Raw genomic sequence first — 16,153 nt, forward strand, 5'->3', positions numbered from 1 at the left:
GCTGCTGGGTGACATCCCAGATAAGTTGGTATTAGCTCTGCCTAGCCTGCTTGATGTCCCATTAAGGACCATCAGCTATAGAATTGACCCATTGAGAGAAGGCAGATACGCCTTGTAACTCAGCAAAGTATGCAGGGACTGGCCCATGTGACTCCAGACTCCATTTTGCTGTAATTTTCCACAGTAAGAACAAAGAGGTGTTCTTACACCTGGAAAAGACTATAAAAGGCTGATGCCTCATCTCCATCTTGTCTTCAATCCTGCTTCATACCTCTGGAGGGACTTTGCTACAAACTGAAGCTCTGAACAAAGGACCGATGACCCATCCCAGCTGGGGATGTATTCCAGAGACTTGAGCTAGACCTGCAGTTTATTCTATCGCTGCTACAGGCCTGAACCACGAATTTTGCCATTACTGTATGTAATTGATTCCATTTAACCAATTCTAGCTCTCATCTCTATCTTTTTCCTTTTATAAATAAACCCTTAGATTTTAGATTCTAAAGGATTGGCAACAGCGTGATTTGTGGGTAAAAACTGATTTGTATATTGACCTGGGTCTGGGGCTTGATTCTTTGGGATCAAGAAAACCTTTTTTCTTTTACTGGGGTATTGGTTTTCATAACCATTTGTCCCCATAACGAGTGGCACTGGTGGTCCCCATAACGAGTGGCACTCTCAGTTGGGTCCCACCAGAACCAGCATCGTTACACCTGGCCTTGGGGCTCTGTCCCCCACACCCTTTTTCCCCTGGCCTCAGGGCTCTGCCCCACAGCTCGGGGCTCTGCACCCCCTTCTCCCCTGGCCTCGGGGCTCTGCCCCCCACACTCCCATCCTAGGGGCTCTGTCCCCCACACCCCTTCTCCCCTGGCCTTGGGGCTCTGCCCCCCAAACCCCTGTCCTAGGGCTCTGCCCCACATACCCCTTCTACCCTGGCCTTGGGGCTCTGCCCCACATACCCCTGCTCCCCCCACCTAACAAGAGCTGAGTCCCTCAGGGCTCTGCCCCACATATCCTTGCCCCCCACCCAACAACAGCTGAGGCCCTCAGGGGCCCCTCTTCCTCCCCCCCCCCCAGGAGTTGGGCCCTGCTGCGCCCGTACCTAGCACGCCCACGCGGTAGTTGAGGGTGATGACGATGACGTTGCCGTAGCTGGCCAGGATGCTGCCATCAATCATGTTCCCTGTGCCCTCCATGTAGGAGCCGCCATGGATATAAACCATCACGGGCTTGGCCCCACTGTCACGAATGTCTGAAAAAAGAGGAGGTTAAACACAGGACTCTGCCAGGAGGGTGGACTGCAGGGGAGAGGAACAACACCAGCTGCCAGGACCTGCGGAGGGGTAGTGCTGCAGCCATGCCCAGGCCAGCTAGGGCCTGGGCATCTCACCCAGGACAAATGGAGCCCAGCCCACCACAGGCCACGCCGTCACCTGCCCTCCAGGATTCCCAGAGACCTTGCGGGCCCAACCCCGGCGGTGCCAGATCCCGGCACTGCTTCTCCCACCAGGCCAGCTGCCCCAGGTGGGTCAGGGCTCTGCAGGCCACAGGCCATGAGAGGGCACTGAAAGGGATTCCTGGGCTTTCCCTGGAGAGGGATCTTGCTGTATGTCACTCAGCACTGGGCCCATCCTGGGGCTCCTTCCCCAGCAGCCTGATAGGGAACGTCCTGCATGCACAGGGGCTGTGGGAGCCTGCAAACAGCCCAGCTGCAGCAGGCCGGTGGCTAGCTGAGTCCTGGAAGCTGGCATTGCTTTGGGAAGGGGGGAGATGTGCAGGACCTGGGGCAGGTGGAGGGAGATCACTGCTCGCATTTCCGACCTCGCCATGGAAAGGCAGGAACCCCTCTGTCTCTTGCCATGTCCCCCTTGCTCTACCCCCAGTGCCCAGACAGACCATGGCAATGAGGGGCAGACAGACTGACCAGATGGGCACAGGGAACGGGGGAGATGGAGGAGCAGGGAATGAGGGAAATACAGTAGAGTGGGGACTGGACTAGGTCATGAGGAATGGAGTGTCAATGGAGGGGGTGCTGGACAGTGAGGGGTCATGGGGTGGGGCACTAGATGCTGAGGGCCTATAGGGGAGGGGAGGGGAGGCATCAGGTGCCCTCTCTTCTGTCTGTGAACATCTCAATGGAAAGTCCTGCTGCACCCTCGGCCCTGCCCCGGTGTTCTGCCAAAGAAGCAGGCACTGGAGCCCCTCCACCTCTGGCTGCAGACCCCACTCTCCTTATGCTTGGCCTCAGTATCTCTCTCGCTCCCCTCAGCGGGCGCTGGGGTCTGGCACAGGTAGGACAGCCCTTTGCTGACTCCTGCCCTGTTTTCTGACTCCCGAGGCAACGCCTGAAGGGGCCAGTGCCAGCCATTGGCAATGCTTGTGCGCTGGCTGAGCAGAGGGCACACAGCCAGTGTCACAGGCCTACCTCTGCCGCCAGGCCTAGCCCTCTGACCACAGCATCCCGAGGCTGGGACCCGCTTCTCTAGAACTGCTAATTCGACTAGCTCCCCTGGCTCTCCCTCCTGAGTGCCAGCAGCCCAGAGCCCCTGCAGACGCACACTGATCCCAGGCCAGGCAGGCTCAATTCTGAGCAAGACAAACCTTCCAACACCTTCAGCAGGACAGGGGCCCCACAGGGTCAGTGAGACATGGACCCCACTGGGCTATCATCCATGTATTGGGCCTGGGTCTCTCCTTTGGATGGCTGCCCTGGTGAAAGAGATGACGTTTCATACCCCAGGCTGGAGCACACAGACAGGGCAGCATCACCCCAGGCCAGAGGGCTGATGGGGCTCAGATGGGTCTGCTAACCTCGGCTCATTAAGCCTCTGGTTCTGGGTTCTCTGGGGAGCCAAGCTGGCTGCTGCCCCAGGCACCTACAAGCAAGTCCTTCCCAGCACTCCTGACAGACGCTGGGGCACCTGGGACTGTGCAGGCAAGGCCAGCGCACTCAGAGGCTAACCAACCTCCCTCATCTAGTCCATCCCCACCCCCATCTTCCCAGGGGAATCTGGGTGAGTCATGGCTCTTTTCCCTAGAAGGGGCCTACAGGTCAGTATGCCTATGAGAAGAGCATTTCCTGAGGTTACAAACAGAGCCCACCTATTAGCCCTCTACAGGTGGCCATAAGTGTCCCCTCTCTCCAGGCCCAGGGACTCCTTGGTTGGCTGGGGCTGATTCCCCTTTGAGCAGACGGCGCCTAGGCAGGTCTAAAGGCCCCCGGAGGGAAGTTCTCAGGCTTCCAGCCTTGACTTGGGAATGCATTTGGTATCTAGCTTAGATCTCTTGCCAAGGAATTTACCGTCCCCCTTGACCACACTCCCACACACCGTGCTGGGCAGGGCCAGGACATCCCCCGCATCGCACATCTGGAGGCGAAGGCCTGGAGCAGCCCAGGGTCATGCAGGGAGACTGGCACGGCCAGCCTTGAACCAGGTCTCCTGAGTCCCAAGGTGGCTCCTTAACCACTAGACAAAGCAGCCCTCCTCTGATGCTGCAATTTGCTTTGTCAGCCACTCAAAGCACACAAACCTCTCAAGCCCTGACTGAAGGCTGGGAAGACAGCAGCATACAGGAAATGGCCAAAGAGGCTCCCAGCCCGAGCTCCAGTTGTTGGAATGGCCTTTTGGTGGCTGCAGCTGGAGTCAGAACTCTGAGGGTGAAAGCCCAGAACTACTACCAAAGCAGCGTGTCCACAGCCTGTCAGGTTCATTGGGGTGGTTGAATTATGTCGAGGGGAGAGCGTTCTCCCGCTGGCATAGAGCGGCTACACAGGAGACCTTACAGCAGTGCAACTGTAAGATCCATAGTACAGACGTAGCCTAAGGGGACTGTCTGTGACTTCATGGTAAGACTATTATACTGATCCAGGGGTTCACACTTGTTACTGGCTTGGTGAAATCTAATGATAGAACATAGCGCCAGCTTGGAGTGCCTGCCCTGTTTCTGACAGTGTGCCCGGAGGTGGGCACTTGCGGCCATGAGCCACTCCAGACAGCGTGACTTCCAGAAAAGAGATCAGGAGATGGAGAATCCCGTTCCCCCTGGGAGTTTGTTTCAGTGGTTAATCACCCTCGCTGTTACAAATCTCCAGGGCCGGATTAACTCTCCTGTGGACCTGGGACTATTCGATTTTGTGGGGCCCCTGTGTACAAGTCTTTTTCCTGGGAGGGAGTTTGGTGCAGGAGGGGGCTGGGACAGAGGATTGGGGTGCAGGAGAGGGTGTGAGGTCTGTGAGGGAGTTTGGGTGCAGGAGGGGGATTCTGATATGGGGCAGGGGATTGGGGTGGAGGCGGGGGTGCGAGGTGCAAGCTCCAGCCAGGAGGCGCTTACCACAGGCGGCTCCCAGCTGGCAGTTCAGTAGGGCTCAGGCAAGCTGTCTGCCGTAAGGAAGCAGCTGGCTCCTAGCACGTCTCTGCAGCCCCTGGGAGGAAGGGGACAGCATGTCTCCGTGCGCTGCCTGCACCCGCAAGCGCCGCCCCTGTTCCTCTCATTGGACAGTTTCCAGCCAATGGGAGCTGTGAGGACAGTGCTGGTGGCGGAGGCAGCCTGCGGAGCCACCTCCCCCCTTGCCAGGGGCCATAGAAATGCGTTAGCAGCCAGCCGCTTCTGGGAGCGGCATGGGGCCATGGCATGCAGGCAGCCTGCCTGAGCGTCTCACTGCGCCGCAGGACTTTTAGCCGCCCAGAGTTGGAGATGGCTGCCTATGATTTATTTTTGTGGGCCCCCCCCTTGAACTAGGGCCCTGGGCTGCAGCCCCTAAAGCCCCTGCCTTAATCCGGCTCTGCAAATCTCTGCCTAATTTCTATTTGAATTTATCTAGCTTCAGGTTCCAGGCGTTGGGAAGGATTAGATTCTTTGTCAGTAAATGCTGATAAGTATCGATTTCACCATGCACACACAAACCAACTAAAAGATATTTCCATTGATTATTAACAACATTTACTGAGAGGCAAAGTAAGAAAAATATTGCTTCAGAAATTACTAATTTGATTGAAGAGTATTTACTTTGCATAATTTGACACGTGATGTTGACAATGTGTTTTAACAATTATAAACCTTTAACTTTTGAAATCTCAGTGTTTACTGTCATTTAATTATTGTCTGATACCCCCCATAATTTTCTATGACTATGAAAATTTAAATTGATAAAAATCTTAAAAAATACTTAAAACACGTAATTTTGTGCACTGTGAAAATGTTAAAATCAATAAAAATCTAACAAATACTTAGAAATAAACATTGATATTCTCCATTAAAAATGATCAAAAACTTTAATTAGGCTTGGCAGGATTAGATTTCACGAGCCCTTTAGAACCCACTATTTCTCCCTGAGAAGGAATGTATATGCTGTAATCAAATCACCTCTCAATCCCCCTTTTGATGGGCTAAACAGATGGTGCTCTTTAGTTCTCTCACTATCAGGCATTTTCTCCAGACCTCAAATAATTTTTGTGGCTCTTTTCTACACCCTCTCCAATTCTGGACTACTACAGGGCCAGAACAGCCCCATGTGTGCAACTTAGAGTAACCCTGGGGCTGCTCTAAATTACTGCAGCCTGCTCAGTCACGACCTGTCACTTATGGCCACAGCAGCATGGGCTGCACCTCCCAGCCCAGTCCACTCCTTAGGCTGAAGCTTGCCAAATGCAGCGGGGGTACAAGGGGATTCTCCCTTGGCTTTTACAAGCAGCTTACAGTACCTATTCACTGCCAGAACCCTCTCCTGCTGTGTCACCAGGTGGCAGCAAGCCCCGTAACTGCACCTGGGGTGGAGAATTCTTTGAGGCGTCCACAGGGAGGAGTTGCTACACAGAGCATCTGGACATTGTCCTGTGGGCAGGCCGCACAAGCTGGAAAGGCTACGCATTCTGGTCCTTTTCTCATTTAAATCCCTCAGACTTGCTCCCTCTCCGGACCTTTCGCATCTCAGCCCTGGCGGAGCTAATGTCTCCGGCAACAGCATTCTCAGCACTGCGTTTTTTCAGTCCTGCACACGGGACTGCCATCACCAAGCCACTCACCCCCGGGGTGCCTCAGTGGAGCTAATCCGGTGCAGCATGGGAGACGTTGTGACACAAGGGGGAAGCTGCTTTCTGGGCCCCCACACATTTACCTCCCCCCAATCTAAGCACCCATGTGTACATACATAGACACCCCTGCCCCCAAATGCCACAGCTGCAGTGGGGAGGCTGAGGGCCATGCAGCACCAGGGAATGTGCAATCCCCAACATTGTCAATGTGTCCGCCAAGGATATCGCTAATGAGGTGAATTTATCACAGTGATGTGCATTGAAGACAAACACCAATTTAGGTCACAGTACAAGGGGTTCTGGGATGGGGGCAAAAGGCTGCAGATGGAAAGACAGGCTGGTTTTGCCAGGTTAAATTCCATCTGCCAGGAGGGTGCCCTGAATGCCAGGACTCTCACAATTCACCAGGTTCCACTGACATCAGTTTACAGCTGTGTCCTCAGCAAACTTCCCCACAAACTCTCCCCTCCTGCCAACACGATAGGTCAGTTGCCTTTTATACTGAGCACCAGCCAGCTTTGCAGCTCCCTTAGGCCTGGTCTACATTCAAAGTTGCGCCAGATTAAAATCACACTTTCAGTTAAAGTGATACAAGACCGTACCTGGATGCTGGGAATTCACTTTAAACCTGGCTTGTGTCCATTTAATTTCACTCGATTCTCTATTGATACAAGCCAGGCTTAAGCTGAATTCCCAGCATCCAGACAGGGTATTGGACCAGTGTGACTCAGTCAGCTTAAAAGCCCATCTTCAGTTATGCTGCTACAACTGTGTAGGGCAGGGCCTTGGCCTCTGTACACAGCAAGGTCCTTGCTGATCTGCAGATTTTGGGGCCTGTCTTTTACTCTCACTTGCTCCACCCCCGTTTTTGTTTTCACTGCCAGCAATCTGGGCTCTTTGTTATTAAAGGGGAGACACCCCCTTGCACTACTCCTCCAGGCAGGAAAGGACCACAACCCCTCCTCTCTGCACCTTCCAGGCACTGAGGGGCCCAGCCCGGTCATTTCCCCCTCCAGCTCCACACCTTGATGATCTTCCACCTAGCCTGCTGTGCTGGTCTCCAGCCCCACTCTGACCTTGCAACCCTTGAACCTGTCCAGACACTCCTCCCGCCACAGCAAGCTCCAGCTGCTCCTCCTCTGAGGCTCTGAACAGCTCTGCCCGAACAGCCGTCGCCTCCTGCTGCCAGATGAACTGAGAAAGGGTCTCTTAGGCTGAGCAGCTAGAAACCACTGCCTTAAGCACACCCCCACCCCCCACCCCGGAAGAGCCCTGCACTCCTTGCCTGGGGGACAGCGCTGGCTGGGAATCGTCCCCGGCGGGGCAGGCTGGGAGCCCCTTGGCCAGCACATGGAACATGAGTGTAGTGCAGGGAACCCTGCACTGCACTGGCTGAGAGGAGAAAGATGTGATGAGATCTAACTGGGCTTCTCCGTCTCTACATTCTGAGCCTCTCTGATGCCTTAGTTCGGACCTGCTCCACTTGAGACATCAGAGGCTCACGTTCCAGGGACTTGATACCAGGGGACTGGCACAATAAAAGGCATCTGGTGCGCACCCATCCCTCTGGCCTCTGGCAAATCGTCACATGCACTGCCTCCGCAGCAAGGCACCCCTGGCCCTGACTAAGCAGCTGCTGCCCATGGCTCCACCTCCAGCCGGGGGCTCAACTCGGGAAATTCTTGTTTATTCCTTTGTGGTGGATCTAATGTTTAGCCACCCACATGCCAAGGTCACTAACTCACAGTTAATCAGGCTGCCACCACAACGACCATCACCTGCCATGGGGCAGCACCACTTCTCCCAGTGCCCCCTGGCGATTCAAATCAGAGCTGCGCAGAAGGGACTGCACCCTCCCATACTGTCCAGGCCCCAGTTCTGCACTGGACATGGCAGGCAAAATCAGATACTCCTGTCCACTCTGCTGAGAAAAGCCACCTGCCAAGGCTGATCTGTCCCTGGCCGCACAGAGCCCAGCAACCCGAGAGGGGTGGCCAAGCCACTGAAGTAATGCTTGCCTTTCCTCCCCTTCCCGCAGTCAGGCCCTTTGAGACTAGCTGCCAAATTCACCAGCTCATTGTGACAGTGTGCAGTGCCCCGGTTCGCTCCCGCCAGGCAGCCCCATCCAACCCTGGCGTGTTCACTCGTTCACCCACAGGCTCTGCCATACTCTCAGCAAACAATACAGCATGCATGTCCTCTCCCTCACACCTGGGCGGTACCAGAGCTGCTGCCCTCCTCAAATCCACTCACATGGGGCTTGGGCCAAGAGCTGGCAAGTCACAGACTCACAAGCAGTGCGTTGTGGAATGCATGGTCGCCCTTAACAGCAACTGTGCAGCAAGCACAGCCAGGTATTTAAAGCAGATCAAACACCCAAATGGGGGACTTCTGTCCCCCTCAAATCCAACCCGCTGAGCTAGCCTGGGTGATGCTAACCGGACACTACGGCACAGCCTGCAACAGAACGCTCAGGGCTACTCTCTGCAGGGCCTGCTGCCCTTCACTGGACAGGTGAGGGGTATCTCTGCTCCTAAATGAAGATGCTAATCCTGGAGAGAAACCAGAGGCCAGTAAAGTGACAGTGCTCTCTTCTGCAGGTCTCCAGAGCTCCCGACAGCTCTGTGCTCAGCCTATTGCCTTCATCCATATTTCCAGTTTCCTCTGCATCTGTAGTGGGGAGCGGCAGTAGCAGAGAGCGCACGAGCGGCCGCATGAGAGAGAGAGAGCGAGAGAGAGAGAGAGAGCCTGACTAGACTCTAGATAGCAAATCCGGACATGGGTTAAAGCAGGCCTGGACTGCATTCTGCCATGTGCATGCTCCCTGCAAGCCAGTGGGGCATCAGAGGGAGTCGCACGGGACACAAGGGGATGAGGACAGGTGCTGCCGGCTCTGACACTGTGCACCGTGGGGAGAAGGGAGGTTGGGATGGCAGCATGGGGGGTGGAGCCAAAAAGGAAAGTCTCTTAGTTGACACAGTAAGTCTGAGGTCCAGCGAGAGCTGAGGCCGGAGGTGAAATGTGACTGGGCTTGGGGTGAAATCGAGCCAGGCACCCTTTGGCTCCTCTCTTGTTCATGTCGCCATGCTTCCTTAGAGCCTTTTGCTCATACAGAGGCAGGTTGGGCAGCCAGCAAACTCCTTGTAAAGCAAACCCCCCGAGCTTCCCCCAAAGGAAAGGTATGAGCGCCCCCTGCACAGCCGGTCACCCCACCTGCCCGCCCCGTGCAACTGATTAGGAAACAAAGACACAGACAGACAGGGCTCCCTGGAAATGGCAGAGAATGGAAAGCAAACGGATTTGCTTTGCGTGTCATGCAGCAGCAGCAGCCTCGAGCACAGAAATACCTTCGTCTTCATCCCCGTCATTATCCGCTAAGTCCTCGCCCTGTTTCTTAGCGCTGGCTCCTAGGGACCAAACACGAGGAGACAGAACAAAAAAGAAAAACAAAAAACAAAAACAAAAGAGAATTCAAAAATAGCATGATAGCAGAGAAGGGGGCCAGGCCTGCAGCACTGCCTGGCTACTCACACTGCATCTCTCCATGGGCTCGGCCAGGGCTGCTGGCCAAACACAGCCACAGTTCAGAGCAGACAGGGGATTGCCTCTCCAGGCTGCCTGGGCCCCCCTTCCACTGGAGTCTGCCCTGGGAACATGTGCTCCTTGGTCTGGGGGCCAGGAGAGGGAGAGAACAGGCCTCTTTAAGCAGGATAGCAGATGAGCTTGTGTGCCCTCCTGCCTGCTCCTCCCCTGCTACATCCTCCACCTCCCCTGTGGCCCACACTTTGCAACTGATTCTTGGACTGATTTGGGGTAAGCTCCGTGCCCTGCCCATCGGCAGAAAGCCACATGAGGAGAGATTAAAGAGGCTAGGATTTTTCAGCTTGGAAAAGAGGAGACTAAGGGAGGGATACGATAGAAGTATATAAAATCATGAGTGGTGTGGAGAAAGTGAATAAGGAAAAGTTATTTACTTGTTCCCATAATATAAGAACTAGGGGTTGCCAAATGAAATTAATGGGCAGCAGGTTTAAAACAAATACAAGGAAATTCTTCTTCACACAGCGCACAGTCAACCTGTGGAACTCCTTGCCTGAGGAGGTTGTGAAGGCCTGGACTATAACAGCATTTAAAAGAGAACTGGATAAATTCATGGTAGTTAAGTCCATTAATGGCTAGTAGCCAGGATGGGTAAGGAATGGTGTCCCTAGCCTCTGTCTGTCAGAGGATGGAGATGGATGCCAGGAGAGAGATCACTTGATCACTGCCTGTTAGGGTCACTCCCTCTGGAGCACCTGGCATTGGCCACTGTTGGTAGACAGGATGCTGGCCTGGATGGACCTTTGGTCTGACCCAGTACGGCCGTTCTTATGTTCACTAACACTAACCCACCATCCTGCTTCCACTAAACTGGTGCCAGTTAGTTTGTAGCCCTGGCCTGATTCTCAAACACCTCTGCCTCCCTTTTCTCTCCCCACCAACCCCCCACCATCCCAGGGATGTGCGTGCTGCTCGGTGGAAGGGGCTGCTCTCCTGCTGGCACTGGGTGGCACCCCCTTACTTTCACTGTACTGCAAGCAGGGTTTGAAGCTAAAGCTCTGTCCTTCCACCTCAAACCAATTACAGGCACAGTCAGCCACAAACGCCCAAAGCTGCCAAGTAGTCTGTGTGCCATCAGACCCCAGAGCCACTGAGACCCCAAGACAGTGTGTGCCTCGAGTCTTGCTTCTCTGGGCTGAAAGAATGCAAATGGGCATAGATCTGAAACTTGCAAGGGCTAAGTAACTGGCTGAAGGATGTAAACAGAGGGCAGCGGATGGCAGGGGGGAACAGCTGCCAGGACTACAGTTAGACTGGCCTGATTTAGCATGTTAGTGATCACAGACACAGTGATGAGCAACATGTGGGTGACATTCCCACGTGATACTAAATTGGGAGAAGGCCAGAACTTCCAGGAGACCAGAGGCATGATCCAAAGGAGCCAGAGAGGCTGGAAAACCTGAGCAGGAAATAACAGAATGGGATTCCGCTGAGAAAAATGCGGTTAGTGGGTCTGGGAGAAAATAACCTAAAACTCAAACACCCAGTGGGAAGGGCAAACTGTGGAGAGAGCAGAAAGGAATGAGAGGGGTAGGGAATTAGAGTGCTATGGCAACAAAGAGCAGGGCAGTTCTGTGCGGCAAATGCAAAGCATGGCCCAGCCCATGAAGTGGGAGCCCCTCTCTATCCCACTCTGGGGAGACACCCCCCAGGATCCTGTGCTCACCTTCCAAGCCCAGAGGCCTTCCTTCCACAAGAAGGGAAGGAACAGCCCTTCTGTGCATAGTTTTGGTGAGGTCACATAATTTACCAGATGCCCCAAAAGCCACAATTTCACAACTGAGGAAGAAGGTCATAGTGGTTTAAAAACCTAACCTGGTTTAGAGGAAGAGATGGCAGTTATAAAGATATAAATATAGATATATAACAAATGGAAGAAAGAGGAAGTCAATAGTAATGAATATAAATCAGAAGCTAGGTACTGTAGAAAACTGATAAGGGATGCCAAGGAACACAGGGAGAAATCTATGGCCAACAGAATTAAGGACAATAAGAAGGAATCTAAGCATATTAGGAACAAAAAGAATCCTGACAATGGCACTGGTCCACTACTAGATGGAAATGATATAATTACCAATAATAATGCAGAACAGGCAGAAGTATTTCAATAAATATTTCAAGAATAATTAAATTGGTAAATGGTAAAGGGGATGTAATGCAAGATGGGTTAACCAAAAATAAACCATGCCAGACTAACCTCATTTCCTTATCTAAAAAAATATTTTTTTCAGAGGAGGGAAGTGAAAGAAATCTAATATACTTGGACTTCTGTAAAGCATTTAACATGGTACCACATGGGAAATAATTAGTGCAGTTAGGGAAGATGGGGATCAGTACAAGCATTGGATAAGGAATTGGCTAAAGGGGAGAAGGCAGTGGGTCTACAAATACCTACACGGGGAACAAATATTTGATATTTTGGGCTGTATAAGTAGGGGCATTGCCAGCAGATCGAGGAACGTGATCGTTCCCCTTTATTCGACATTGGTGAGGCCTCATCTGGAATACTGTGTCCAGTTTTGGTCCCCACACTACAAGAAGGATGTGGAAAAATTGGAAAGAGTCCAGCGGAGGGCAACAAAAATGATTAGGGGTCTGGAGCACATGACTTATGAGGAGAGGCTGAGAGAACTGGGATTGTTTAGTCTCCAGAAGAGAAGAATGAGGGGGGATTTGATAGCAGCCTTCAACTACCTGAAGGGGGGTTCCAAAGAGGATGGAGCTCGGCTGTTCTCAGTGGTGGCAGATGACAGAACAAGGAGCAATGGTCTCAAGTTGCAGTGGGGGAGGTCCAGGTTGGATATCAGGAAAAACTATTTCACTAGGAGGGTGGTGAAACACTGGAATGCGTTACCTAGGGAGGTGGTGGAGTCTCCTTCCTTGGAGGTTTTTAAGGCCCGGCTTGACAAAGCCCTGGCTGGGATGATTTAGCTGGGAATTGGTCCTGCTTTGAGCAGGGGGTTGGACTAGATGACCTCTTGAGGTCCCTTCCAACTCTGATATTCTATGATTCTATGATTCTATGATAATGGGCTCGTCAGTCTAGAAAGGAAAGGTCTAACACACAATCTAATGGCTGGAAATTGAAGCTAGACAAATTCAGATTAGATATAAGGTGTAAATTTCCATCAATGGGGGTAAATAACCACTGGAACAATTTAGTGGCCATGGTGGATTCTCCTTCACTGGGAATTTTAAAATCAAGATTGGATGTTTTCTAAATGAGATCTTGTAAGAATTATTATTTTGGGGCAGGTCTCTGGCCTGTGTTATTCAGGAGGTCAGACTAGATGATCCCAATGGTTCCTTCTGGCCTTGGAATCTATCAATCTATGAATACTTTGTCATTTCTGAGTGCCCCATCACCAGAAACTGGAGACAAATTCAGGTTCTTCTCTGAATTCCCACAGAAACAATGAAGGACCCAGAGAGAGCAGCGTGACTACTGGTTACAGGAATCAGTTACGTAGGACTTGGCCGAATGAAGAGTAAGGGTGGATACAACAAGGAGCTACAAATGTGAAGGGTGCAGGGACTGAGCAGGGCCCTCAGTGGTTACAACTAAGAGCAACAAGATTAAGTTCAGCCAAAATTTGGGCTGAGTATCAGGAAACATCCTGCAATAGTGAGGCGTTTGATTGTGGAAACAGCTTCACAGGGGTGTGGAGGCCAGAACCTGACAATGTAGCAATCCTGCCCTGACTTCCAGAATTGGGGTATCACCCAAGAGGTTTTTGCTAGTTACCAGTTTATTTGCATCTAACTACACCAACCCACTTCAGATCCCAAATCCTTAAACCTGACCACAGAAGCCCTAACAGGTCCAATTGAGCCAGTTCTCAGGGCCAGGCCAGAGCTCTAACCAGCTCGTTTATTTACATCCCTGTACATGCAGCTGACAACATTAAAGGATACTTGATTCCTCCATTCCTCAGCTACCAGGAGCCTGTTCCCTCTGCAGCTTCCCCCAAAGCTGCATTGGCTTCATGTTAACCAGCGCCAAAGGCCGTGTGGATACTCATTCCAGTTTAGTGTAAGTGTATTAGAAACAGGTTTAAGCTTAACCAAAATAAGCTACTCACACCAAAATATGAATATCCACATTGGGGTTGCACCAGTTGAACTAAACCATGCATATTTGTTGTAGACAAGACCTAAGACGCGGGGAGGATGGCAGCTGTAGGGGGTTAGCAACACCAATCGCAGGAGAAGCACAGCACTGAGCCCAAGCCTCTGCGTGTCCCAAACCAGCCCTATTCTCCTTCAAAACAAGGCAGCCGGAGAGTGGGCTCGCCCCACCTGCTGAGACCAGCTGAATGTTGTGGCAGGTGCTAGTGTCATGCAGGTTCCAAACGGACCCAGTTGAGGGATGGCTAAGATAAAGGGAAGGTGGGCAGTGGGGTAGAAAAAGAGCCAACCTGAGAGCAGTGACAGATTAACCCTTCCTCTGCCCATTTCACCTAGCTGCATAGAGGGTATCACAGACCCATCGAGTTAAGGATGGAAAAGGCCTGCGAGCGCTGGGACCCACTCAAGGCAGGAAACCTATCCTAGGGAACAGCCCTGCCCGGGCCCTAGCAGGGCTTTTCTGTCCATTCCCTGTGATTCCAGGGACTACCCAGTAGCCGTAGAAACCAGAGCCATGCTGGTGGAATGGGAGGAAGAGGAAGAGACGCTGCAGTTCCCAGCAAGGCAATCTCCCCATCGGGAGGCAGACAGACACACCCTACGCTTGCTGCATTACAGCTGCCTGGGACACTGGCTCAGCTCTCTCCAGTGCACCATTTCAATTAAAAATAATTTAAAAAAAATCAACTTTCATACAAACTATCACAAATACAAACAATGGGCCACGTGCCCTGGGCAGCAACAGGCCACCTGGCCTCCAGGATGCTATTCCACCTGTCTCAGCACCTGGGCTTCAAGCCCATCAGGGCCCCCTCCCTCCTACACTATGGCCCCACAAAGGGCCAGCCCTGGGACACTAACAGCAACTCTCCTGAAGGCCAGAAATCCCCAAGCACCTCTTCATTTTAATTAATAGATCTGCACTATGCAAATAAACGGAGGTGCCTGCATGCTGGTTGGCACCCCAGCATAGAGCCACTCAGAACTGCCTGAAGTATGACAACAGCTCTGGAGTTTAGCAGCTCTATGTCCAGCGGGCTTGGGCTGCTAGGAGGGGAGGCAGCTCATGGAGGCAATTTGTGCAAAAAAGCCAAATGGCTGTGGTGTTAATAAAGGAGTACCAGCGCAAACCCCTCACCTCAGGGACCTCCTGGAGAAAGGTCCTGCTGTTTAACTCCCATTGGCCAGAGCATCTTTTGTGTTAGTAAAGAATCAAACAGATCTACGGGGCTGTAGAAATAACTAACCCTGTGGGGCTCTGGTGCCTCCCAAGGAGAGTGAGGAGTCCGTGGCCCTTGAAGGAGATGTGTCATCCCTCCTGTTCGGGGCAGAGATCTAACTAGGCTCCACAAGGGAGCAATAAGAAACAGACCCAATTCATATCAGATCCTGTGAGTTTCTCTACCCAGAGCTCCCCTGACCCCTCCCTCTCTGCTGGTGCAGCTATTTCAACACTGTTTTGTCAGTGGCTGCTTGGTAATGCCCACTAGTTTGCAGGCCACAGAGAAGGAGGCAAGAGTTGTTCTAGAATTAAACAACTGCAATTCTCACAGATTCAGGGTGGGAAATCACCCATGCACTGCCCTAGCTGATGCACTTCTGTAACCACTCAGGGGCTTGTCTACACACAAGGGGTGTAGCGCTTTAGCTGTATTGGTGTGGTTAAAGCAGGACAGCCCTCCCAGGGTGGGTGCTGTAGTACATGGGACAGTCCTGTACTGGAAGGGAAATAAGCTATAGTGGTATAAGGCACCTTGATACTGGTCAGACTGTGTCCACACTAGGGGTTGTACTGGTAGAATGATATCAGAGCCCTAATTGACCCAGTTCTACCGGCATAAAGTCTGTGCGAAGGCCAGACCTTACTTCTTTCACCAGTATTGCATCCAGTTTTGGTCCACCCACTACAGAAGGGATGTGGACAAATTGGAGAGAGTCCAGCGGAGGGCAACAATTAGGGGGCTGGGACACATGACTTACGAGAGGCTGAGGGAACTGGTGTTATTTAGTCTGCAGAAGAGAAGAATGAGGGGAGAGGGAATTTGATAGCAGCCTTCAACTACCTGAAGGGGGGTTCCAAAGAGGATGGAGCTCGGCTGTTCTCAGTGGTGACAGATGACAGAACAAGGAGCAATGGTCTCAAGTTGCAGTGGGGGAGGTCTTGGTTGGATATTAGGAAACACTATTTCACTAGGAGGGTGGTGAAGCACTGGAATGGGTTCCTTAGGGAGGTGGTGGAATCTCCATCCTTAGAGGTTTTTAAGGCCCAGCTTGACAAAGCCCTGGCGGGGATGATTTAGTTGGTGTTGGTCCTGCTTTGAGCAGGGGATTGGACTAGATACCTCCTGAGGTCTCTTCCAACCCTAATATTCTATGATTCTCAACTATTCGCA

At 52.3% G+C, this 16,153-nt stretch overlaps 1 protein-coding gene across 4 annotated transcripts in view; it reads right to left on the reverse strand.

The window, feature by feature from the left end:
* Nucleotides 1–16,153, reverse strand: part of NLGN3 (neuroligin 3) — an 87,267-nt gene that overhangs the window by 24,291 nt on the left and 46,823 nt on the right. For 2 of the 4 annotated variants that reach the window (XM_054040292.1, XM_054040291.1), the window contains 2 exons: nt 9,380–9,439; nt 1,103–1,252 (listed from right to left, as the gene is read on the reverse strand). In XM_054040292.1, coding sequence (XP_053896267.1) covers nt 1,103–1,252; nt 9,380–9,439 — 210 coding nt within the window. Of the gene's footprint in view, nt 1–1,102; nt 1,253–4,332; nt 4,437–9,379; nt 9,440–16,153 lie in introns of those variants that run through there. The other 2 variants (XM_054040294.1, XM_054040293.1) reach the window with 2 other exon arrangements.

The sequence above is a fragment of the Malaclemys terrapin genome, chromosome 9 (assembly GCF_027887155.1).
Source record: "Malaclemys terrapin pileata isolate rMalTer1 chromosome 9, rMalTer1.hap1, whole genome shotgun sequence".
NCBI classification, from domain to species: Eukaryota; Metazoa; Chordata; order Testudines; family Emydidae; genus Malaclemys; species Malaclemys terrapin.